The following is a 25,156-nucleotide window of genomic DNA, read 5'->3' on the forward strand; positions in this document are numbered from 1 at the left end:
GATTTCTGAACATACTGATTAGCAGGCTCTCTGTTATAAAGAGTGAAGTAAGTTGGAAAGAGGAAAATATCTATCATATATTAACGCATATATATGGAATCCAGGAAAACGGTACTAATGAACCTATTTGTAGGGCAACAGTAGAGACACAGACATAGAGAACAAACTTGTGGACGCGGTGAGGGAAGGAGAGGATGGGGCGAATTGAGAGAGTAGCATTAACATATATACATTACCATAAAAGTGTCAAACTGTTCACTCCGTGTCCAACTCTGTCACGCCATCAACTAGCCTGTCAGGCTCCCCTGTCCGTGGAATTCTCCAAGCAATACTGGAGTGGGTTGCCATTCCCTTCTCCAGGGGATCTTCCCAACCCAGAGATCAAACCCAGGTCTCCTGCATTGCAGGCATTTACTGTCTGAATCACCCGGGAAGCCCCATCCATTACCACATGTATTAATAAAATAGATACCCAGTGGAAATTTGCTGTATGCCTCAGGGAGCTCAACCCAGAGCACTGTGATAACCCAGAGGGTAGGATGGGGTGGGAGTTGAAAGAAAGGTTCAAGAGCAATGGTACATACGTATACCTATGGCTGATTGATTTTGATGTATGGCAGAAACCAACACAACATTGTAGAGCAATTATCCTCCAATTAGAAATAAATACATAAAAAAAAAACTTAAATGAAGTAAAATAAAGCTAGATAGTAAACTTAAAAAAAAAAGTTGATTAGTAGGCTCTATCCCAAACCTACTAAATCAGAATGTCCAAAGGCGGGGGTTCCTTCTTGTTAACATCAACCTCGTGCTCCATTTAATTTTGAGACTGCTGTCTGCTTGAATGATTAAACTCACTGGCTCTAACTACAGATCTCATACACATAGACATAGAGGTTGACATAGAGTTCAACCTCTTCTTTTGCAGTTGGGATCATCATCTACAAGGGAGGATCAGTAATATGAGTGCTGAGATAACTAACAGAACTTTTAGTGCACCCAGAGCTAAAGTAAAGAGAGACCTGACAACCCCTGGCCCTGGCTTTTCTGTATTACCACTGGACGAATGACCCTGTTGTGCCAATGAGAAAGGTTTCCAGAGGAGCAGGGAGTAGGTGGGGGTGGGACCGCAAGTTGAATTCCAGGACGCAGGGAGGACAACTTGAAGTGGCCTTTTCTTCACCCTCTTCCACAATGATTGGAGTTTATCCTGACCGAGTAGGAATGCCATCTCAATTCATCAATAACCCTTTTCACAAGTTAAAACAAATCTGACTCATTGGTCATGGGTTCCCTCCCTAGACTCAGAGAGGCTCTGGAAGAAATTTCGTGACTAAATACAGTTGCAAAATAAGTAAGCACACACAGCTCAGGAGCAAGAGGGAGGGGGTGGTTGGAGACTTCTGTGCTTAATTAAAGAGCAGATGTCTGGCCCTTGCCTTAAAACTCCCTCTTACTCTTGTGCTTAGATAGCTCAGCCAAAGCCACAGCTAATAAATATTTGATCACAGCTTCTTTGCTGATGCACAGAGGAAGGAAGCCTCTAGAGTAAATTCTCTTGTTTCATGAGCCTTCTCTTTGCATTGAGTACTACTGATCTGGTGCTGCCAATCAGTGCTTCCCAAGCGTATGCATTTTTTTCTCATCTGGGGTGGGGAAAGGCTTTCATTAGTTAGCAACTAACTGATACCTCAGTGCCAGCAAATAGATTGCTCCCTTTCTGGCTGGTTGCTAGGGTGGGAGTAGGGGTAGTGATCAGCTCTCATTAAGGACTTAAGATTATGATCTCAGCAAATTTTGTTTGTATTTATCAACTTCAAGGGGAAATATCCCTTTGCCAGGCAAGCAGTCTTTATTAAAAAACTTAGCATTCTATTTTCTTTTCTTCCACTCCAGGTTCAAATACACTTAACAAACCATCCATTTAAAAACATTTTCTGGAGTGTTCAGCAAAATCACTTACCATATGGCATCCTCTAGCTTTAAAAAGCAAAACCAAACCACCCTTGCTTAAAAAAAATAAATAAGTACAGGACTAAGTTAGTTAAAGTTGAATTCTTTCGTAGAAAGTTCAGTTCATTGAAAGCCTAATGATAAAAATTCCTTCTTGCTCTTTTCTACCCTTGGCCCACAGAGCCAAGGACTAAAATCGCTCTGAATAGACAAAGGGGCATTTTATGAATGACACTCATGATGAAGAGGCATGTCTTTTGTCTCACTGCCCTGGCATTCTTTTTGCTCCCTGGGAAAGCTGATCTTTAACAAGGGATGTTCACTTGTCTCTCTCATTATTTCGGCTGAAGGCTTTGCGGATGAACTGCTGAGTGTCCAGCCAGCATTTGACATCCTTTTCTCTTGAATGGTGAAATTCAAATCATGTGTTGCTGTCTTTCCTCTCCAATCATTTTCTTCTTCCTAAGACACGTGTGCGCATAGTCGACACACACAACTGTTTATGTAAATGCAGTGACGAACCTGCAATAACAGAGTCTGTTCTAGAGCGATGTCCCCTTGTGCTCACACGAACACCTCCCTGCCACTCCCAGCCTCCCCCAGCCTGTGGGTCAGAACCCGTGGAAATTTTCAACTCTGTCTGTAAGCCATCCATGTGCTTTGGAATTGGTGTGTACATGTTATTCTTTTAAAAACTACTACTTCTAAGAAGATGATGTGATAAATTGATTTGATCCTAAGGTGTTTAAGTTTGAGAGCCAATAAGCACTGAAGAGATGTTTATCAGGGATGAAGGTACTAGTTATGAATCATTTTTTTGGTTTTTTTTTTTTTTAATTATGAAAGTATGACAACACGTTTACAGGAGATATGGAAAATACATAACAAAGCTACATTGTTCTGCATTTTCATTATGTATTAAAATTACATATTACAATTATTTTTTAAGTAGATAAAGTAAGATTTTTAGTTGGAGCTTCAATATCAAACTCTCAAAACTTAATAGACTGAATAGACAGAAAAGCAGAAGGATATAGTAGACCTGAAAACCACTATGAACCAATTCAACATAATTAAGAGTTATACAATTTTCACACAACAGCAGGATACAAATTCAAGTTCCCATAGACTATAAACCAGGAGACACTGGAAAATATCCAGGTGCATAAAACAAGATGCAAAAATGTCATGGCTTAAAGGTATTGGAATCATTCAGAGTCTGTTCTCTTATCACTGTGGAATTATTTTAGAAATCAGTATCAAAAGATATTTGAAAATAGCCCAGATATTTTCAAATGCAATGTGTTATTTACCAAGAGAGATCTTTGATTTAGCCATTGAAAGCCTCAATAAAGTTCAAACACTGAAAACACAAAGGGTGATTACAGAGAAGGAACCATTAAATGATAACTGTCAAACTGAGAAATTAACATCAAAGATACTTTAAAAATTTCACGTATTTGGAAATGAAATGTCCACTTTTAAATGATAGGTATATCTAAGAAGCCATAATAAGGAAAATTAGAGAATATTTGTAACAGGATAAAAATGAAATGAGAATTTATCAGAATTTGCTGCATGCAGCTGAAGCTGCTGGATATAACTAAATATTAACACAAGTGAATCATTTTTATCTTTGCATCAAAATCTAATAGCCCAAAGAAATCATTCTAGTTTCCATATATTTATGGGATGGCATTTCATTTACAATATTTAGAATTTGATGGAACATTAGTTACACTGTCACTGTGATTGTCTTACAACAGTCCCAAATTCTTGATTAAGCCTTTGAGTAAGTGTTTTCAATTTTTTGGTTTGTTTACATTTCTCTGATTTGCGGTACTGAGTTGTTCCTTATGTTTGCTGGTTGATGGGAGTGTCTTCTCTTATGACCATTTTTCTTTTATGGTATTCATCTTTAAATAATTTTTAAGTCTTCTTTATGCCTTAAGAATATATTCTTGGACTTCCTTCCCATTTAGGTCACCACAGAGCATTGACTAGGGTTCCCTGTGCTATACTTTAGGTTCTCATTAGTTATCTATTTTATACACAGTAGTGGAGAATCCCAGGGACGGGGGAGCCTGGTGGGCCGCCGTCTATGGGTCGCACAGAGTCGGACACGACTGAAGTGACTTAGCAGGAGCAGCAGTGTATATATGTCAATCCCAATCTTCCAATTCATTCCCCTTTCCACCTGGTGTCCATACATTTGTTCTATTCATCTGTGTCTCTATTTCTGCTTTGCAAATAGGTTCACCTGTACCATTTTCTAGATTTCACATATACGTGTTAATACGCATTTGTTTTCTCTTTCTGACTTACTTCACTCTGTATGACAGGGAACTAATATATAACCTTTTATGGCATCCAATCAATATACTACACGGCTAATTGGTTCATAACACTCGTCTGGCACCATTAAATTAATCCAGAGGGTGTGGTCTAGTGGTTAAGAATCTACCTGCCAACACAGAGGACTTTTGATTCCTGGTCTGGGAAGATTCCACACGCCGCAGAGCAACTAAGCCTGTGTGCCACGACTACTGAGCCTGTGCTCTACAGCCTGTGCTCCAAAACAAGAGAAGCCACCGCAATAAGAAGCACGCACACTGCAAGGTAAGAGTAGAGTAGCCCCTACTTGCTGCAACTAGAGAAAGCCTCCACACACCAGTGAAGACTCAGTCCAGTCCAAAATAAATAAAAATAAATTAATCCAGAGAACTGAAATATCAATAGGAAAAAGGAAATGAACAAATGCAACATAAGCTCAAGTTGCATTTTATTTAACAAAATCAGGAAATAAAGCATATTTCTTTAAGTTTTCTGGGGTAGACTAGAGTGATAAAACTGAGAAAAATATATATTCTTTGGAATAGATGCTGCAATAATTTTTTTAATTAATTGGCATTTGCATATACCTTATAAGTGGCAAGGTCTGCCATTAGTCAAACTGATAAAGCTTGTTTTGTCTCTCTGAATATCATACTTACAAACTCTTTCTCAAGATTATGTAAATATTCATCTACATTTTGTGTAAGTTTTTGTTTTTACACTGAATCTATTTGTCCTGTGTTTATCTTGAAGCATGATGTAAAATGGGAATATAAATTAGATTTTCATCCAAAAATTAAGCTGGTGTGCTTGTCCCCACTTACCAGATGAGCAAAGTGAGGCTGACAGAGACCTTCCTTGACCAACCTTTGTTGAAACTCCTCTGAGCCCTCTTCTCAGTGAGGCCATGTCCTCAGGCTTCAGTGTTCATCATTACAGAGTCTAGTTTCAGCAAGAACCCTGCTAAGTCAGTTTATAGAGAATCACTTGATTCTCTCTAATCAAGTTCTCCATCTCCCACCTTTGATTTCTAAATCCCTGGCCTGCCTTTAGCAAGAATCCCCCTACCTTTGAGGTCTCTTCTTTACAATTTTCCATCCACTGCCCTTCTCTGCTTCTTGGCTATGAATCCTCAGCTGTCCCCGTTGTACTCAGAGTTGAACCCCCATCTCTCTTCCCTGAGGCAATAGTCTTGAATAAAATCTTCCAACTGTTTGAACAAGTACCAGAATAACTTTCTTTAACAAGGTCAGAAGTTTAACGATTTTCTGAGTTGGCCTGGTCAGTAAGCAGATGCAAAGCCAAGTGTTTTAGACTGCTCATTGGCCCCTCAAACCCTTTTTTATGCCTCTGGGGTACCTGTTGCTGGAAAATGCCCTTCCCTGGGTTCTGACATCCTTCCTTTTCACCCCCATCCTCACTCTCCCTTAAATTATAATCCTGGTTATAGAAAGCAGTTGCTTCCTTGACCATCTCACCTCCCCTTATGAGACACCATCTATTAGAATCCCTCAGTCTAATTATGTAGTGACCACAATTTCTATTTCCTCAAATGAGTTCCCTTGTTAGGACTGAAGTTCCAGAAGTGGCAGGTTAGAAGACAGGCGTGGTCTGCCTTACAAAGGCTGTACTTCTCAGAGCCGAGGTACTCTTGGTTCTACAAAAAAAGGCAGCAGCAATGATGGATGGAGACTGGAGCCTTTCTGAGTTCACCTCTATTTACCAGAATACTTACATGCTGGGGGCTTCCCTGATAGCTCAGTGGTAAAGAATCTGCCTGCCAGTGTAGGCAAGGCGAGTTCAATCACTGGGTCAGAAAGATCCCCTGGAATCTGGAGGAGGAAATGACAACCCACTCCAGTATTCTTTTCTGGGAAATCCCATGGATGGAGGAGGCTGGTGGGCTATAGTCCACAGCGTTGCAAAAAGAGTCGGACTTGACTGAGTGACTAAACAATGATACCTGCATGTTGGGCCCTGTTCTCGGCACTGGAAACAGAAAAGTGAACCAGGTGAGGTCTCCATTCTTATGGATTTGGGTACTGTTGGGGTGGGATAGGAGGAAGGACTCTCAACAGGCAGACAAGGAAAATCTCAAGCTGGTGCTCCTGCACCCACTTCAGATCTCTGCTTAAAGGGCATTTTCTCAGGAGGCTTCTTGACCATCCACTGAAATCATAACATACTACTTAGTGAATTAGTATATTCACTAACTGACTATCCCTCTAGAACACAAGCTCAGTAAAGGCTGTTTCTTCTTGATGTCCCCATTGTCTACGATACTGGCACAGAGTAGGCACTCAGTGAGTATTTGTCGAATGACTGAGTGATCTCCAGGTAAGTGAAAAGCTGGTCTCACTAACCCTGAAGCCCAGAATGCAGCACCACACACTTGAGAAGCAGGCTGATCAATGTGGCTGGACAGTGAGAGACAAGACCGGGGAGGGGTAGAGGGCCAGACTGGTGGAATTCTGTACTAAGGGCTTTTGATTTGAACTTCATTTTATAGCCAGAAGATGCTCTGAGTGTGGGAAGGACCTAACTCCAGCCCCAGGAGCCACTCTAGTGCCACAGAATAGATGTAGGTGTTGGGGAAGGTGCCAGTGTCAGACTGAAGCTGAGCATCACTTAGACTGTTGTCCAGGCAGAAGTGGGCAGTGCTTACACCAGGGCAGAGCAGCAGGAAGGGAAAGAACTGGACAGGTATTAACTGGAAAGCATCTAAAGTCACTATCCCAACAAATGGAAATAAGCAGGAAACCTCAGAGGCGAGACTTTTACCATCTGTTGCCATTCTGTGGATAACAACATTTAGAATATGAATGGATGAACTGAGTAAAGCAGGCTGTCCCATACGGTGCTGAGTCCTTTACTAGATTTTACCTCGTGGTTTTTTTGGAGGGTGGTAAGAACTCAATCCTAAAGGAAATCAACCCTAAGTATTCATCAGGACTAATGCTGAAGCTGAAACTCCAATACTTTGGCCAAGATGCAAAGAGCTGACTCATTGAAAAAGACCCTGATGCTAGGAAAGATTGAAGGCAGAGTGAGAAGGGGATGACAGAGGATAAGATGGTTGGATAGTATCACCGACTCAATAGATGTGAATTCAAGCAAACGCTGGGAGATGGTGAAGGACAAGGAAACCTTGCATTCTGCAGTCCATGGGGTCACAAAGAGTCGGGCATGACTTAGCAACTGAACAACATAACCAATTAACAATGTTGTGATAGTTTTGGGTGAACACCAAAGCAATTCAGTTATACATAAATGTGTCTTCACTCTCCTCCAAACTTCCTTCCTATCCAGGCTGCCACGTAACTTTGAGCAAATTTCCTTGTGCTACACAGTAGATCCATGTTGATTATCCATTTTAAATACAGCAGTGTGTACCTGTCCATCCCCAATTCCCTAATTATCCCTTCCTGCCATCTTTCCCTCCGGCAACCACAAGCTCATTCTCTAAGTCTGGGATTCCACTGTGTCTTATGAGAACAGCCTCCGAAGTCTCCTTCCTAAGTTTTGGCAAAGAGCCTCTGCCCACTTTCCATCTCCACATGAGGGAGAAGTTCCCTGTGGTCCTCTTTCTGTTGACCTGAAGCTTCAGAATTGAGCGGCTGGAGATTAAAGTGGGAAAGTTGATTTTAAAAGAAGTCAAGCTGAGTTACCCTCAGGCTTTCAAAGAAAACTGGTAGATTAAGATATCTTTCATGCTGTCTAGATTTTCTAGCATCTTGAGCTGCTCCAGCATGTAAATGCACAAACAACCCTTTGAAGATGGATGACTGCATGGCCTTTGTGGCCATCGAGAAGTAGAATGCTCTTTTTCTTTTCTTGCAACATCCTAGGAAGTTCTGGATTTTCCCTGTAGGAAAAACTGTAAGATAGCTTACAAACAAATAATTCCAATGAAGTTTGGGAGAACGTAATGTTTTTAGAGGGAGGTCAAAACATCTATGTAGAAAACAAAACCAAAAAGGTCTGCTTCTCATCCTTTGCCCAGGCACAGGCTTTTACGTATTATTTTTCTATCATGTTTCGAAACTGTGCTCAGAAGCCTGAAAACAAACACACCCCAAACTGCAGGGAGGTGCCAATCTCCAATGTTTTCCAACTTTCTGCAGACCACCCACTATACTATCTTTCATCTTCATTCAGAACGTCCCAAATAGCTGTTTGATAGCACTCCCTTAAATCACCATGAATTGGGTTTCTGCAACCAGAATAAAAGGTGTTTGGACTTCGCTTTTATTTATCACATCTTGAGTGACCCCTCTGGTCTCACAGGCTGGCCCACATCCAGACCTTGTACAGCCAGCCTTTCTTGGGAATATTGAAAGCCGTTTGCTAATCCAGAGCCCTACATCTGATCGTCAACTCCTGGCAGACCCAGGGTTGTGGTCAGTACAATCACTGATATGGTCAATGGGTTTCCCACCCACCTCCACCCCTTCCAAGGATCCTGGTAAATTGCTTAGTGGATCAAAGTTTGGACCACGGAAAATCAAGCCCTCCGAGAGGGCTTGGCCCCACCACTCAGCATTCCACAGGGATGAACGCACTCTTAATTTTCCTCCAGGCAGTACCGTACTACTCACAGCGCATACCATCCCCTTTTCCCCATTCCTGGCACCATAGGTTAAGTATTTAGTAGGCGTTTGTTGAGTGGCTGACTGAACGAGTACACTTCTAACCAAACAGCAGATTTCCTTTGAGTTATCCCTTATAACATTCCTGCCACTGTCCCCTGTGCTTCACCCATGAGTTGTCAAACGCCTTCTCCTGATGAAAGAGACAGCAGGGCTGAAAATAGGATACTTTTCCTATAAGGATGAACTCTGCTGTTCTGCTCTTTGATTTTTAATGAGCAGCAGCCTGCCCACTAACTGTGTCCAGTCCTGTCAGTCCCTCCAACACAGGGCTGAGACTGCTCACTGCTGGCATCGGCAATGTGTTCCTCTCCCATAAAAATCAAGAGAAACATGTCAAGGCTGCAGAGATCAGACAAGTGTCACTAGTTCCTCTAGAGAAATCAGAAGAAACGCTACACATTAATATTTGGAGCAGCAACCATCCCCTGACTTCAGAGAAGGGGCTGTTGTGCTCAATGCCCCAAGGATGCCTTTCAGGGGGGAGCAGTTTTCTTTGGGCTGTGGGCGGGGTGGCCCTTCTGGGTCACCTCCCAAAGTTGAAGGCAGTGTTCTGAAAGTCTCTGCAGCTGAGCACAGCAATCAAGAAAGGGGAGGGGCTGGCGATGGCTGGGGACTCCCATTTCATTTCAGAAGGAAGGACTCACGCCAAGTCATTGGCAGGTGGAAGGTGCAGGCTCACAGCCCATAAAATATGTCTCCAACCACATCCATTCTTTCCCCTTCGATGGAGGGAAAGGAATTGAGACCTACTGCGTAAACTTTACCAATCCTCCCAGTTAATTCCCATGAGGATATTAGTTTAATTTTTGTTGTTTAGTTGTTCAGTTGTGTCCGACTCTTTGTAGACCACCAGGCTCCTCTGTCCACGGGGTTTCCCAGGCAAGAATACTGGAGTGGGTTGCCGTTCCATTCACCTGCCTGGGCAGGTGGATCCTTTACCACTGAGCCACCAGGGAAGCCCCAGATATTTTAATAATGGTGACCAAACATTTGTGCCAAGCACTCTCCTTTGGTCTTCAAAAAAGCCTTGAAAACTAACATCGTCCCTATTTTGTAAATGAGGATGGTGGGGCTTGAGAGTAAGCTGCCCACATAGTCAGCAAGGGGTGATGCAGGGGTTACACATCAGGATCTGTCAGACTCCAGAGAAATCCCCGGCTCTAACCACTGTGTAACACAGCCCTCATGCGTATTGGTCACTTTTCCACAGCTCCCACTCATTTTCTTCCCCAACTCAACTCCATCACTGCCCATCCAGACCCTACCTATGCTCCAGGTAAAACATCCCTTTCTTCAGAGACTGCTCCCTCCTCCCCAACACCCCCCACCAAGGTGTCAGGAGGAAGTACCCTCCTCTAAACTGGTGTTGCTGTTGTTCAGTGGCTAAAAGTCATGTCTAACTCTCTGCAAGCTTAATTCATGTACACTCAACTCACTAGCGCCCTGTGTTATACAGCAACTTCCCACTAGCTATTTTTATTTTATCCAGACTGCAGCACGCCAGGCTCCTTTGTCCCTCACCATCTCCCGGAGTTTGCTCAAACACGTCCATTGAGTTGGTGATGCCATCCAACCATCTCATCCTCTGCTGCCCTCTTCTTTTGCCTTCAATCTTTCTTAGCACCAGGGTCTTGATAACTCTGCATTCAAGACTTTCTTCCTGCTAGCAGTCTCTGATAGCTGAATGAATGAATGAGTATTTACACTTTTTAGGACTGAGAATGAATCAGCTTATCCAACTGTAAACAGGGCTTTTTAGGACTGAGAATGAATCAGCTCACTTCAACTGCAAACAGGGCTCAGGACCCCTCTTCAAATGTTAAAACTAGAGGTTGTTGGTTACAACCTCAATCAAGATTACTCAACCTGAGGGAAGGTCTCTCTCTTAACCAAAAGCAGAATGTTCTCAGTAAAGGAGGAAATGAGTCCATAGTGCTGTAGACTGGAATCAACGCTCTTGTATAACTTTTCCGGAACCTGGCCAGGAGGCCACCTCTTAGGGAGAACCACTTAGTTATTAATACTTGAATAATCAAATGACTATGGCAGGCTTTAGAAGTGCTGGCCTGGAACACAGCATCTCAACTGTGTTGGGAAACCCTCACCATCTGCTCGGAAACCGAGCTTCTGATTCATGCACGGCTGTCAGCTGGGCGGGCCCTGATTTCGCAAGAGTGAAAAGAGAAGCCCCTTTGGCTCTGACCTCACCATCCACGCATACAGCTTGCACACAGCTCAGCTGTGAGCCCAGGAGGATGAGGCCCTCCAGGAATGTACAGAATGTAGCTGTGTTTCCACTGACTGCCCTTGGCCTTGGTCTGAAGCCTGGTTTGGGAGTTTGAAGTGTGCTTCGGTAAACTTTTTTAAAAATAATACTCTTCTGACCCTCTTTGTCATCTTTCTCCCCTTGTTCCGATGAATGGGGAATTCAGGCAGCAAAGTAGGGCTTATTATTTCTGTGCCGTTTTAGCTGAGTTTCTCCCCAGGAACACATCAGTTACATCAGACTAGATGTCTTACTATTACCCCAAACTCACTGTGTCTATAAGAGTGCATAACTTACTGTTCTTTCTCATCAAATTGGTTCCTTATCTCTCATCCCTCCAATCTGATTTCTATCACCTGCCTTCTTGTCATTCCTGCCAAAAGGCTGGGTTTCTCCCCTCTTCCTCCTGCCAAATGTTTTTACCAACCATATTTTCTTTCAAGTGCTGAATAAGATGGGTCCTCCTCTCTTCTCTAAGGAGCGAGAGATATATATCAGACAGTTAAAGTACAGTGATAAGAACAGCCAGAGCGATTTGAAAAAGAATAAAGAGGAGGACTAACACGTCTCAATTTCAAAACTTACTACAAAGAGTCAGCAGGACTACAGTAGGCAGCACCACGAGGTACTGCATGAAGACAGATGTATAAGCCAAGAGACTAGAATTGAGAGTCCAGAAATAAACCCACACATTTCTGGGAAAGTGACTGTTTAAATTTATTTTTAATTGGAGGATAACTGCTTTATAATGTTGTGTTGGCCTCTGCCATAGGACAATGTGAATCAGTCATAAGTATAGATATGTCCCAACCTTCTTGATCTTCCCTCCCACCAACCCCCCATCCCAACCCTCTGGGTTGTCAAAGAGCATTGGGTTAAGCCCCCATGTTATACAGCTACTTCCCACTAGCTAGCTATTTTACATACGGCAATAACACGTTTCACTGCTACTCTCTCAACCTGTCCCATCCTCTCTTTCTCCTATTGTGTCTACAAGTCTATTCTCTATGTCTGCGTCTCCATCCCTGCCCTGCAAATAGGTTCATCAGTATCATTTTTCTAGATTTCATACATATGCATTAATACATGATATTTGCTTTTCTCTGACTTATTTCACTCTGAATAATATGATTTAGGGTTATCCACCTCACTAGAACTGACTCAAATTCATTCCTTTTTTGGCTGAGTAATATTCCATCATATATATATACACTACAACTTCTTTATCCATTCATCTGTCGATGGACATCTAGGTTGCTTCCATGTCCTGGCTATTGTCAATAGTTCTGCAATGAACATTGGGGTACATGTGTTATGGGCAATCATTCTGACAAAGGTATCAAGATAATTCAGTGGAAAGAATCATCTTTTCAACCAAATGGTATTGGGACAACTGGCCTTCTTCATGCAAAAGAATGGAGTTGGACCTCTATTTCACACCACGATTACTTCATTAAAATTAATTTCAAATGAATCATAGACCTCAATGTAAGAGCTAAAACCATACAACTGTTGGAAGAATATATAAGAGTAAATCTTTGTGACCTTGGATTACGCAATGGCTTCCTAGATAAAACACCAACAGTAGAGGCAACAAAAGAAAAAATAGATAAATTGGACTTCATCAGTTTTTAAAATTTGTGCTTCATTGAATGCTATCAAGAGATTGAAAAGCCAACTCACAGAGTGGGAGGAATGCTCACAATTCTTAAGTCTGATAAAGGTCTAGTACCCAAAATATTAATACATACGGAATTAAACAATAAAAAATGACTATTCAATTTTAAAATGAGAAAACAAGATTAGATACTTCTTCAAAGAAGATATATAAATGGTCTTCAAGCACATGAAAAGCTGTACAATGTCACTGGACATTAGGGCCATGCAAATCAAAATTATAATTAGATACCACTTCATACCCATTAGGATATCTACAATTAAAAAAAAACAAACCAACCACTCAACCAAATGGGAAATAACAAGATTTGGCAAGGATATAGAGAAATTGGAACTTTTGCACTGTTGGTAGGAATGTAAAATGGAACCACTTTGGAAAACAGTTTGGCAGTTCCTCAAAAAGTTAATTGATAAGTGAAGAATTGATGCCTTAGAACTGTGGTGCTGAAGAAGACTCTTGGGAGTCCTTTGGCCAGCAAGGAGATCAAACCAGTCAATCCTAAAGGAAATCAGGCCTGAATATTCATTGGAAGGACTGAAACTGAAGCTGAAGCTCCAATATTTTGGCCACCTGATGTGAAGAGCCGACTCATCAGAAGAGATGATGCTGGGAAAGACTGAAGGCAGAAGAGGACAACAGAGGATGAGATGGTTGGATGGCATCACCGACTCAATGGACACGAGTTTGAGCAAGTTCTGGGAGACGGTGAAGGACAGAGAAGCCTGGGGTGCTGCAGTTCATGGGGTTGCAAAGAGTCGGACATGATTGAGCGACTGAACAACAACAAAAAGTTAAACAAAGAGCTACAGAGCGTGTGTGTGTGTGTGTGTGTGCATAGTCACTCAGTTGTGTCTGGCTCTTTGCAACCATTTGGACTGTAGCCAGTCAGGCTGCTCTGTCCATGGAATTCTCCAGCCAAGAATACTGGAGTGGGTAGCCTATCTGTTCTCCAGGGAATATTTCTGACCCAGGAATCAAACCGGGGTCTCCGGCATTGCAGGTGGATTCTTTACCAGTTGAGCTATCAGCCATCTGAACTACCAGGGAAGTCCCTGAGCTACCATATGACCCAGCAATTCTATTCCTAGGTATATCCTTGAGAGAAATGAAAACATATGTCCATACAAAGACTTGTACATGAATGTTTATAGCAGCATTATTCATAATAACCCCAAAGTGGAAACAACCCAAATGTCCATCCATGGATGAATGGATAAGCAAAATGCAGTATTAGCCACACCATGGAGTATTATTCAGCTATAAAAAGGAATGAAATTCAGACTCATGCTACAAATGCATGAACCTTGAAAACACCATGCTAAGGAAAAGAAACCAGACACAAAGCACTGCATGCTATATGATGACATTTATATGAAATATCTAAAATAAGCAAACTCATAAAGACAGAAAGCAGATTAGTGGTTGCTGGGGGAGATGGGGGGACATGGGGACAACTGCTAATGGTTTGGGGTTTTGGAGGAAGGGGTGATAAAAATATTCTAAAACTGACGGTGGTGATGGCTGCACGACTCTGAATATACTAAAACCCACTGGACTGTCTATTCTAAAGGGGTTAGTTTTACAACACGAGAATTACATATCAATAAAAATTTTAATATAGTGATGAATGTTATAAGATGTGAGTAAGAAATCAGGAAATGAGGAAAGAATAATAAGAAACCTAGAGGATCATTGGTGGCAGAGAATAAGAATCTGCCTACCAGTGCGGGAGACATGGGTTTGATCCCTGGTCCGGGAAGATCCCCCAGTGAGAAGCCCGTGCACTGCAACAGGTCGCCCCCGCTCGATACAATTAGAGAAAGCCTGCGTGCAGCAAGGGAGACCCAGCAAAGCCCAAAAAACAATGAAAAAAAGAAACCTGGAAATACTGTGCTGTAAGTCTTGCTGGCTCTTATTCCCCCAAATCTGATCTCATTCTCCCATGTGTTGTCATTACACTTAGTCTCTTTACCTCCTGATTCTCCCCTTCCCCCAGACTAGTCCCCCATAAACTAGATTCAATCCCATGTGGTGCCCTTATCATTACATTTTTCCCCAACAGCCACTATTCATGGCCCACTCTGCTCCCATTTGACTATACTACAGAAAAAGGTTTAGCTCACACTCACCTTGGATTCAGCCTCCTCTCAACAGATTTCCTGCAATTCCCCAACTCGACACGCTTGACTCCAGCCAGCCTCCATGGCTTTTCCCAGCCCTGGACGCCCATACCTTTCCCCACACAAACTCCAGATTGTTCTAATTTCTGTGCATTTGCTTGAGCATTCCTTCCTGCCTAGAATGCCCTTCCCTACCACCCTGTCCAACCAACCCCACCATTTTTCACCACCAAGATCAAGTCCCATCCTCCCCCGAAGGGTTTCTCCAGTTCCCGAGGCCCACAAGAATCTCATCTCTGAACCTGCATCTGGTAATGCTGTGTGTCACACAGGACATGCCGTTTTACACCACTTTTTCTGTTCTTATCTGTATCTGCCACAGACATCTGCCTTGCTTCCCTGTGTGAACCGCAATCCCATGTATGACTCCTAACTCTTAAAGTTCTTATTAAGATATGTGCTCTATAAACGCTTACGGGGACAGGGATTATGTCCTTTAACTAGGTACCCCAATATCAGTCTAGTTCTTCAATCTGAATTATGTGTCTAACAAATAACTGTGATGTTATGCTGTAAAAGTTGCTTGAAGGAATCAACTGGCTGACAACTCTGAGAGTCCTTGGCAGCTTCAATCTAAGAATAGCTGGCTGTTGTGCTGAATGTTTAGCGATACGGGTTCTGGGGTTGGACTGCCTGGAGTCAAGTCTCACCACTGTCATTTACTAGCCCTGGGTCTGTGTGTAAGTTACCGAATCTCTCTGAGCCTCTTTACCTATCTACAAAATACAAATAGTTCCTATCTTCAAGTTATGTTGGACGGATTAATCAAGTAGGGCTTGCAAAGTGCTTGACACCAAGCACTCACTTCCTAGGTGAGGCAGTGATAAAGAATCTGACTGCCAAGCATGAGACTCAAGCGGGTGTGATCCCTGGGTCAGGAAAAACCCCTGGAGGAGGAAATGGCAACCCACACCAATATTCTTGCCTGGGAAATTCCATGAACAGAGAAGCCTGGCAGACTATAGTCCATGGAGTCCCAAAGAGTGGGACACAACTGAGCACAGGACACACACACACACACACACGATGTTATTATATAGTTCCATACAGTTACAACCCTGTATGGAACAACTGATTGGTTCAAGATTGAGAAAGAAGTAGGGCTGTCTGCTGTCACCCTGTTTGTTTAACCTATACACTGAACACATCATGAGAAATGCCGGGCTGGATGAGTTACAAGCTGGAATTAAGAGAGGAGGGAGAAACATCAACAACCTCAGATATGCAGATAATACCACTCTAATGGCACAAAGTGAGGAGGAACTAAAGAGCTTCTTGATGAGGGTGAAGGAGGAGAATGAAAGAGCAGGCTTAAGACTAAATATATTAAAAAACAAAACAAAACTAAGATCATGGCCTCTGGCCCCATTATTGCATACAAAATAGAAGCGGGGAAAAGGTAGAAGTAGTGACAGATTTCCTCTTCTTGGGCTCCAAAATCACCGCAGACGGTGACTGCAGCCATGAAATCAGAAGACGGTTACTTTTGGGCAGGAAAGCGATGACCAACCTAGATGGTGTGTTGAAAAGCAGAGACGCTACTCTGCCAACAAAGATCTGTATAGTCAGGCTATTGTCTTCCCAGTGGTCACATAGGGTTGAGAACTGGTCGGTAAAGAAGGCAGAACACCAAGGAACTGATGTCTTCGAACTGTGTGCTGGAGAAGACTCCTGGTAGTCCCTTGGACAGCAAGGACATCAAACCAGTCAATCTTAAGGGATATTAACCCTGAATACTCACTGGAAGGACTGATGCTGAAGCTGAAGCTCCAGTATTTTGTTCATCTGATGCAAACAGCTGACTCATTGGAAAAGTCCCTGGATGCTGGGAAAGATCGAGGGTAGAAGGAGGAAAGGCTATCAGAGGATGAGATGGCTGGACAGTATCACCAATGCAATGAATACGGACTTGGGCAAACTCCTGAGATGTTGAGGGACAGGGAGGCCTGGTGTGCTACAGTCCATGGGGTCGCAAAGAGTCAGACACAACTGGGCAACTGAACAACAATAACATCCATTTACTGGGCTTCCCTGATGGCTCAGATGGTAAAGAATCTGCCTGCAATGCAGGGTTTGATCCCTTGAGTTTGATCTCTGGGTTGGAAAGATTCCCCTGGAGAAGGGAATGGCTACCCATTCCAGTATTTTTGCCTGGGAAATCCCATGGACAGAGGAGCCTAGTGGGCTCCAGTCCATGGGGTCACAAAGAGCCAGACATGACTGAGCAACTAACAGTTTCACATTTCAATGCTAATATATAGTTAATGCTGTGAACACTGCACATCTAGAATCTAGTTCCTTTAGTTACAGATTCAGAAATTTAATCTTATTATAGGGTGATCTAGATCAGATGAAATCCTTTCTCCCTCAGTTCAGTTCAGTTGCTCAGTCATGTCTGACTCTGCAACCCCATGAATTACAGCACACCAGGCCTCCCTGTCCATCACCAATTCCCAGAGTTTACTCAAACTCATGCCCATCGAGTCAGTGATGCCATACAGCCATCTCATCCTCTGTTGTCCCCTTCTTCTCCTGCCCCCAATCCCTCCCAGCATCAGAGTCTTTTCCAATGAGTCAACTCTTCGCGTGAGGTGGCCAAAGTGCTGGAGTTTCAGCTTCAGCATCAGTCCTTCCAGTGAACACCCAGGACTGATCTCCCTAGCCACGCTCTTATGAGTCCAGGAATTCAAATAGCTTATCTACAAAGGGAAATAGTTCTTCAGTGGTCTCTATCCACATTTGTTATCCCAGGCATGCCCTTCTCAAGAGTGAAATACCTGAAATGCTGTCTGGTGCACACAGACTAAGGGCACGTGGGGGGAATACATTTCCAGACTGTGACAGAACAGTCCTAGGGGCACTTGGACTGAGACCAGAAGCCCTTCAGCCACCAGACAGGACACCTTACAGTAGCCGTTAGCAAGGATACCGTTTACCTTGCCTGACTCACAAAGAAGTTACTCAGTAAATATTTAACTAAACGCATTCCTCAGGCAGGACAAGTTTCACATCATCTAGTCCTTACTCCTTTCCCCTCCCTGTCTAGATTCTAGGCAGACAAACTCCTCCAGGCAGGATACCATTCATTGGATCACAATTCTGCTTAAGTAAGTCGTGTTTCAACACCCAGATGAAGACAGTGTGATGAATTACGGAAATACTCTCATTAGTAATGTTGACGCATCTTCTAGAGGCCCTTCCCTATCTGCTACAAATGTATCAGTGACAATCATTCCTGTTCCCCCAGGGCTCAGTGACATTCTCTCTTTACTGTCTGGAACACTGACCCTCTGGACAGAGGTCACCTTCCGGAAAGGTGATTATCCTATTGCTAAATTTGTTGTTTTTGTGTTTTGTGGGGTTCCCCGCCCCCATATAAAATTTAGTGTTGCCCTGACAATTTCAGTGTGCAGCTGCTCAGACAAGTAGGTATATGAAGTGGCCAGATCTACAAATTTCCCTCAGAGGATTAAACCCATCTCCTCTGAGCAGTTCCTGAGGCAAAGGCACTGGGCCAGGTGAAAAATCGGGAAAACCCATCCGTCCCCACCCATTGAAGCTCCAGGGAACGCTTGCCCTGGACTGGCCGCCAGGAGCAGGCGGGCTGGTGGGCACTGGGGTGAGTCTCAAGGGAAGGAAAACAGTCACCTCAGTTTCCTGCCTTGGATGAAGGTGGCAGAATTCCAGTTGCTCCCTAACCTGGCTCCATCTCATAACCCTCAGATAAAATGCCCCATCACTTCCCTTTCCCCCAAGGTTTTAAGAAATCAGTAGGGAAAAGATTCAGAACTCCAATCAAAAGGTGCTTTTAGGGCTTTCCTGGTGGCTCAGTGGTAATGAATCAGCTTGCTAATGCAGAAGACATGGGTTCGATCCCTGATCTGGGAAGGTCCCACATGCCGCAGAGCAACTAAGCCTGTGCACCACAACTATTGAGCACGGGGGCTGCAACACTGAGCCTGCTCACCTCACAGCCCGTGTCCGCAACAAGAGAAGCCACTGCAGTGAGGAGCCTGTGCACCGTAACTAGAGGGTAGCCCTTGGCTCGCCTCAACTAGAGAAAAGCCTAGTCCAGCAATTAGGGTCCAGCAATGGACCCAGCACAGCCAAAAAATAAATACTTAATTTTTTTTAAAGGTGTTTTTATCTCTTTTGCTCACCCCTGTGGGAATCCCAAGATTTATCTCTGTAGCCCACCCGATGACTCCACTCATTTGATTCTCTTCCAACAAAACACTCTCACTGAGTATTTCTTTGGAATACCCAAGGAGTGGGAGGGTCCTTAGAGAGCCTTACAGGAGTTGATTTAACTTCTTCAAGTCTCACAAGGGTACTGCCAGCTACATGAGCCTCTCCTCTCTCAACATCTTCCCCCGTAATATTTCCACAAGCTGTAACCTGGCACGCCTGTTCTTGGAAGCCAGAAATATGACAAATATTCAGATAAGCCAGTGGAATTTAAAGCACACGTTCATCGTTTTGCTGGTAAGGACTGAAGTGCAATGCTTTATGTTAGGTGTGCCTTCCTCAAAAGTGCTTAGAATTTCATATCCAGCATATCAGGAGATGCTGAGTTCCTATTTGGGGAAAGCATGAACAAATCCTATTTTAATGTACCGTGACATTTTCATTCTAAAAGGAATATTACGGTAAGTATCAAATGTAAAGAACTTTATATACCTTGAAGATTTTTTGTTTTCATGTTTAAGGAGTTTAAAGCAAGGTTAACCTTTAATTTCAAGTTCAACCTTTTTTTCCCCCCCAATGTGTAATGCAGGTTAAAAAAAAAAAAAAGCTTGAGGTTTGGAGTTAGGCCTGTTTTTGGAATCTGGCATATTCTGAAGATAATAATGTATAATTTAAGGATGCATGATGATTTAATGAGGGAACCGTGACGTTCCTGGCATGTGGTGGGGGGTGGGCATGGGAGAGAGGTGGTGTCCCTCCCGCTCGATCACACCATCCACTTTCATGCCAAGGTTGGGGGTCCTTGTAATTCTCAGTATAGACTTACTCACTGGTTACTCACTTCAGAGGCCAGAGGAAGCAGGGGCAGGCCGCCGCGTACCTCTGATCAGCCTGGGTTCCTCCCTCTTGCCATGTCCCAGTTTAGCCTTCTCAAGCAAGGATACTTTTTAGAAATGTGCTTTCCTATATTAAATGCTATCTTGGATCTCACATGCCAGTGTCATCAGAGCCTCCCTCGAGAAGGCTCTAACAGACCTGAGATACCTTAAGTGCAACAAAACTCTTAGCAACTCATGAAGATTTCCAAGCCTCTGAAACTGGCAAGAGTTTTGGGGAAAGCACAGGGAAATTTGTTCATTGCATGATTAATCCTGGGTGGACTGGTCCGGGAAAAAGCACATGTGAGTTTTCAGCAAGCAGCAGCCTGCAGAATTTCACAAAATAAACGATCTTACGGAGCGGCCTGTGTACGTGTCTTGGATGAAAGTTCAGAGTGAAGGTGGGGCCTGACAGTGGAGGAAAATGCCAGATGTGTGGACCACTGAGCTCCTTTAAATCCACTAACATCTCATGAGACCCAGAGGACATCTCAACCCAGAGGACCAGATCGTAAAACTGAACCAGATTATAATTTTAGAAGAGGGAAGCCCAGTAGGGAGTAGACTCCTAAGAGAAGGATAATAAAATTCATCACCATAATTACCCCTAGCTCAGCTCCCCGACAAGAGCCCACAATGGCTCAGCTCAAAGAAGTTATTCATCCATATTCAAGTTGCCTCGCTCATTATCCTCAGACAAAACCCCTCCTGGGCCTCAACTCTTAGCCAGCAGCCCAGTAACTCTGCATTGACACACAGCCCCCGGGGACAGGGCCAGGGTGCTTCAGTCTTTGCCAATCGAGTTGCTATTACCAGAAGTGGCTGGTTTTTCAGCCACAACTATTTTTTTTTAAATTATTACTTCTGTTTAGGAGTACCTTTGATATTCAGAATTGGCTTAAAGATAATTACAGCTAAACTCTTCCCTGGGGCAAGGGGGTTGCAGGGGAGTGGTGGGAGTGGGGGAGGCTAGGGGAGGGGAGAGGATGCCACCCAGTGGCCCTCTTTCCTGAGCAGAGCTGGGACGAGGCTCAATTTGGGGGGCCTCCCACATCTTGCCCTGCTGAGCACAAAATGGTGTCATTTGCAGTCTGGCCAAAAAGGAAATGTAACTGAAATGCAGAGCCATGTATGTCGCTCTAGAGAGAGAAGTTCCAAAGACAGGACCGCCATGAATAGCTCACCACCCAACAAAAAGAGGGCTTCCCACCCAGATGGCACAGGGGTAAAGAACCCGCCTGCCAATGCAGGAGATACAGGAGACTCGGGTTCAATCCCTGAGTCCGGAAGATCCCCTGAGGAGGAAATGGCAACCTGCTCCAGTATTCTTGCCTGGGAAATCCCACGGACAGAGGAGCCCGCTGGGCTACAGTCCATGGGCTGACAGAACAGTTGGACACAACTGAGCATACATGCACAGCACAGAGAGCACCTCAGTCTCCAAGCAGACAGCGCGCACAGGGAAACACCCTGAATCACTCACTGGCTGGAGCTGGGTATTATTGTCTTTGTGTGGAGGCCTCCTTCAAGCCCCTCCCTTCAAGCAGGATTCCTCCGGCACCACCGGGGCTACCTCCATCCTCAATTTGCAAAATGTAAAAGAGTTTCATTTCCTCAAGCTTCAACTGCAAAGATCCCTAGTTAGCTTACAATGCCTTCAACCAATATTCAGTGAGCAACTACTAAGGGCCGGATATTGTTTGGCCCTGGAGATCAAGGTGAAGACACAGCTGTGTCCACAGGAGCTTATATTCTACAGTGGAAACAGATCAAACTAAAACCCAAGAAAAAGAAAACACTGACCAATGTGACTGGAGGCTACCAACACAGCAGCAAGGGGCAAGAGGAGGAGACGTAAGAAGAGGGAAGAAGGAGGAGATAATGAGAGTGATGGGCAAGCAGTGTCCTCATTCTCAGCTCTAGAGAAGTGAAGGTCTAAGGAGTCACCAACACGTGGTCATTGACACTGTTGGCCAAGTTCCACACGTGGCCCCAAAGGAACTTAAACATCAGTGTTAATAATGGGCCACTCCCTCATACACTCAGGACCCTCCAGTTCAGTTCTTACCCCCACACACTGCCCTCTCCACAGAGGATATAACGAATCCCCCCTGACCGAACCCTGAGTGTGTCCAACGTGCTGTCTTACACACTGGCAGCCCCCAGAGGGAGGCCGTCGCTGCACAGGGATATCCCACCCTCATCCCCGACCCTCACAATTCTAAGGGGCCAGTACTTCTGAGGCCATGAGCATGTCTCCAATACACAGCCCTGAGAAAATCCCATCACCGTCAGTGGAAGGCGCCTGGCTGCTAGCCTTCTATCTGTCTCTCGGGAGCCAGGAAGGGTTGGCAGGAGGTGGGTCGCCCCCGAGGGACCCTCTGCTCCCCACCTGCTACCTGTGGATTCGGGGTCTTTCCCTGGCACCCCGCTCAGCTCTTTGCCTGGGACCTGGCACCGGCTAAGCCGCCGTCTCTCCTTCTCCCGGGGCCTCCAGACCCTGGCGCGCACACTGCTCCCCCGGGCAACCTCACATTCCAGGCCCCGGCAACCCGCAAGTCCCGGCTCGCTTGTCCCCACCAGCTAGCTGCTCGGGGAGCTCCGCCCGCTGGCCTTACCTCCTTCTGCCAGGACCCAGAACGATGCACTTCCCAAAATGAAGAACAGAACTGGCACCTTCCACATTTTTCTTAGCTGACTTGTTCTTTGGGGTGGGGGGCCGAGCAGCTAGTTTCTGGGCTGGGGAAAGATGAAAAAGCTCCGTAGCCGGGGGCCTTCCCTTGATGGAGCGCGAGACGTGGGGCCTGGAAAACGGAGTCCCAGTGAGGGAAGGAATCCCCAAGTTACTTCGCTCGCAACAGCTGCCGGAGGAGCAAACTTTGCAGTTGGAAACTTTCGGATCGGAGTCAGCATTTATCTCTCCGACGAGGGCGAGGGCGGGGTGAGTCCGCGCGCTAAGGTGGTCCCAGTCTCGGGTTCGCTAGGACCGCCCCCTGCCTGTGTTTGGCCAGCGCGAAAACGATGACCTCAGGCCAGGTTTAAAGTTACAAGGCCACAGCTGCGGGGGGTGCTAGGACCTGCCGATGGGTCCCGGCAAAGTTGGCTTCTATTTGTTCCCCGACAAGAGGGAAAGGGGGCGCATGCAATAAGCGATTTTGGGGGGTGATTTTTAAACTGTATTTATTCTCTCTCTCTCTTTTTAAGAGTAAGGCACAAGCTTGGGTTTTTCTTCTTATAAGAAGTAAACTGTTTCTTGTGTGGCCAGTCATTTTAGCGCCAAATATGGGATTGTTCTTGTAAATATTGAATTTGATGGCATTAAAAAAAAAAATGCGGCCGTCCTCCTGTTGTCGGTGGGCCAGAGGCGGTTTCCACTGGTAAATTGCGCCCTTGCCTGGGGGCTGGGAGCGGGCGGGCTCTGGCTGGCGTAGGGGGTCGGAGGTGCATCCCTAGAGAGCTGGCTGGGAGCTTGGCAGGCTCGTGGGATTCGGCAGTTGTGGGGAAAATGCTGAGCGCGCGATCCAACCTCTCCCTACTTTGGTTTCAGCGCCGCGGGGCGCGGGCCCACCCGCGCAGTCAGTCGGTGGGGCGCCACAGCCCAAGGGTGTCAAAGGGACCCACCAGGTCACCAACCTGTGGGCACTTCCAGCTGGGGCTCGTCCCTTCTAATCCCGGACCTTGACCCCCTAATCCCCATTTTACTGGTTCTGATCTCAGGTACTGGATGTTAGCAACAAGAAGAGAATTTGTTTTATTTCCTTTTGAACTCTTGGAATTAAATATTTTTCTCTTAAGGGTAGGCGTTGGAAAGGTGGTCCACTCCCAAATGCCATAAGTTCCATTCAACAAAAAGAGCCAGAAGATGAATGCCCCAAAGCTCCATCCTGGGGTGAAAATTGGGTTTTTTCAGATCCTAAGGAGAAGGTGAACCCCTAGATTCCAAATTTACTTTGTCATAAGAATCATATGGGGAGATTGTAATCAGACCCTTAGGGAATTCCTAAGGCAGAAACCCCAAGAATGTTTAGTAAACAGAGCCCCAGGCAACCCTTCTCAAACACCAGTGACCCAGTCAATCACTGTTAGAATGTTGTAAAGCCTCCTGGGGAAATTCTGAATTTCTGACAATCTCCCAGGTGAAGTCTTGTCCTGGGGCTCTCAGATAGGCTCTGACACCTGAAATAAGGAGAGGAAGAGACCCTGGAGAGTGCAGGGGTTGGAAACATAAAGAGAAAACTGTAGATAGGGTAATCTGAACTTACTTCCCCATCACGTTAATGCATTTTATTGGTGTCATTGCATTCATTTCAGTTCAGTCACTCAGTCGTGTCTGACCCTGTGACCCCATGGACTGCAGCACTCCAGGCTTCCCTGTCCATCACCACTTCTCAGAGCTTGCTCAAACTTATGGCCATCGAGTCGGTGATGCCATCCAACCATCTTATCCTCTGTCCTCCCCTTCTGCCTTCACTCTTTCCCAGCATCAGGGTCTTTTCCAGTGAGTTGGTTCTTTGAATCAGGTGGCCAAAGTATTGGAGTTTCAGCTTCAGCATCAGTCCTTCTCTCCTTACAGTCAAGGGACTCAAGCGTCTTCTCCAACACTACAGTTCAAAAGCATCAATTCTTCAGCACTCAGCTTCCTTTAAAGTCCAACTCTCACATCCATACATGACTACTGGAAAAACCATAGCTTTGACTGGATAGACCTTTGTCAGCAAAGTAATATCTCTGCTTTTTAATATGCTGTCTAGGTTGGTCATAGCTTTTCTTCCAAGGAGCACACGTCTTTTAATTTCATGGCTGTAGCGCATATCTGAGGTTATTGATATTTCTCCCGGCAATCTTGATTCCAGCTTATGCTTCTTCCAACCCAGCATTTCTCATGATGTACTCTGCATATAAGTTAAATAAGCAGGGTGACAATATACAGCCTTGACGTACTCCTTTTCCTATTTGGAACCAATCTGTTGTTCCATGTCCAGTTCTAACTGTTGCTTCCCGACCTGCATACAAATTTCTCAAGAGGC

The 25,156-nt window shown here is 44.7% G+C and overlaps 1 protein-coding gene across 1 annotated transcript in view; it reads right to left on the reverse strand.

The window, feature by feature from the left end:
• The window catches only part of PDPN (podoplanin), a 34,775-nt gene extending 11,672 nt beyond the window's left edge, over window positions 1–23,103 (reverse strand). The window contains exon 1 of the mRNA XM_055582650.1: window positions 22,748–23,103. Coding sequence (XP_055438625.1) covers window positions 22,748–22,814 — 67 coding nt within the window. The 5' untranslated portion in view covers window positions 22,815–23,103. The remainder of the gene's footprint in view (window positions 1–22,747) is intronic.
• Between the last annotated feature and the right edge of the window lie 2,053 nt (window positions 23,104–25,156).

Source organism: Bubalus kerabau, chromosome 5 (assembly GCF_029407905.1).
Source record: "Bubalus kerabau isolate K-KA32 ecotype Philippines breed swamp buffalo chromosome 5, PCC_UOA_SB_1v2, whole genome shotgun sequence".
In the NCBI taxonomy this organism is placed as follows: Eukaryota; Metazoa; Chordata; class Mammalia; order Artiodactyla; family Bovidae; genus Bubalus; species Bubalus kerabau.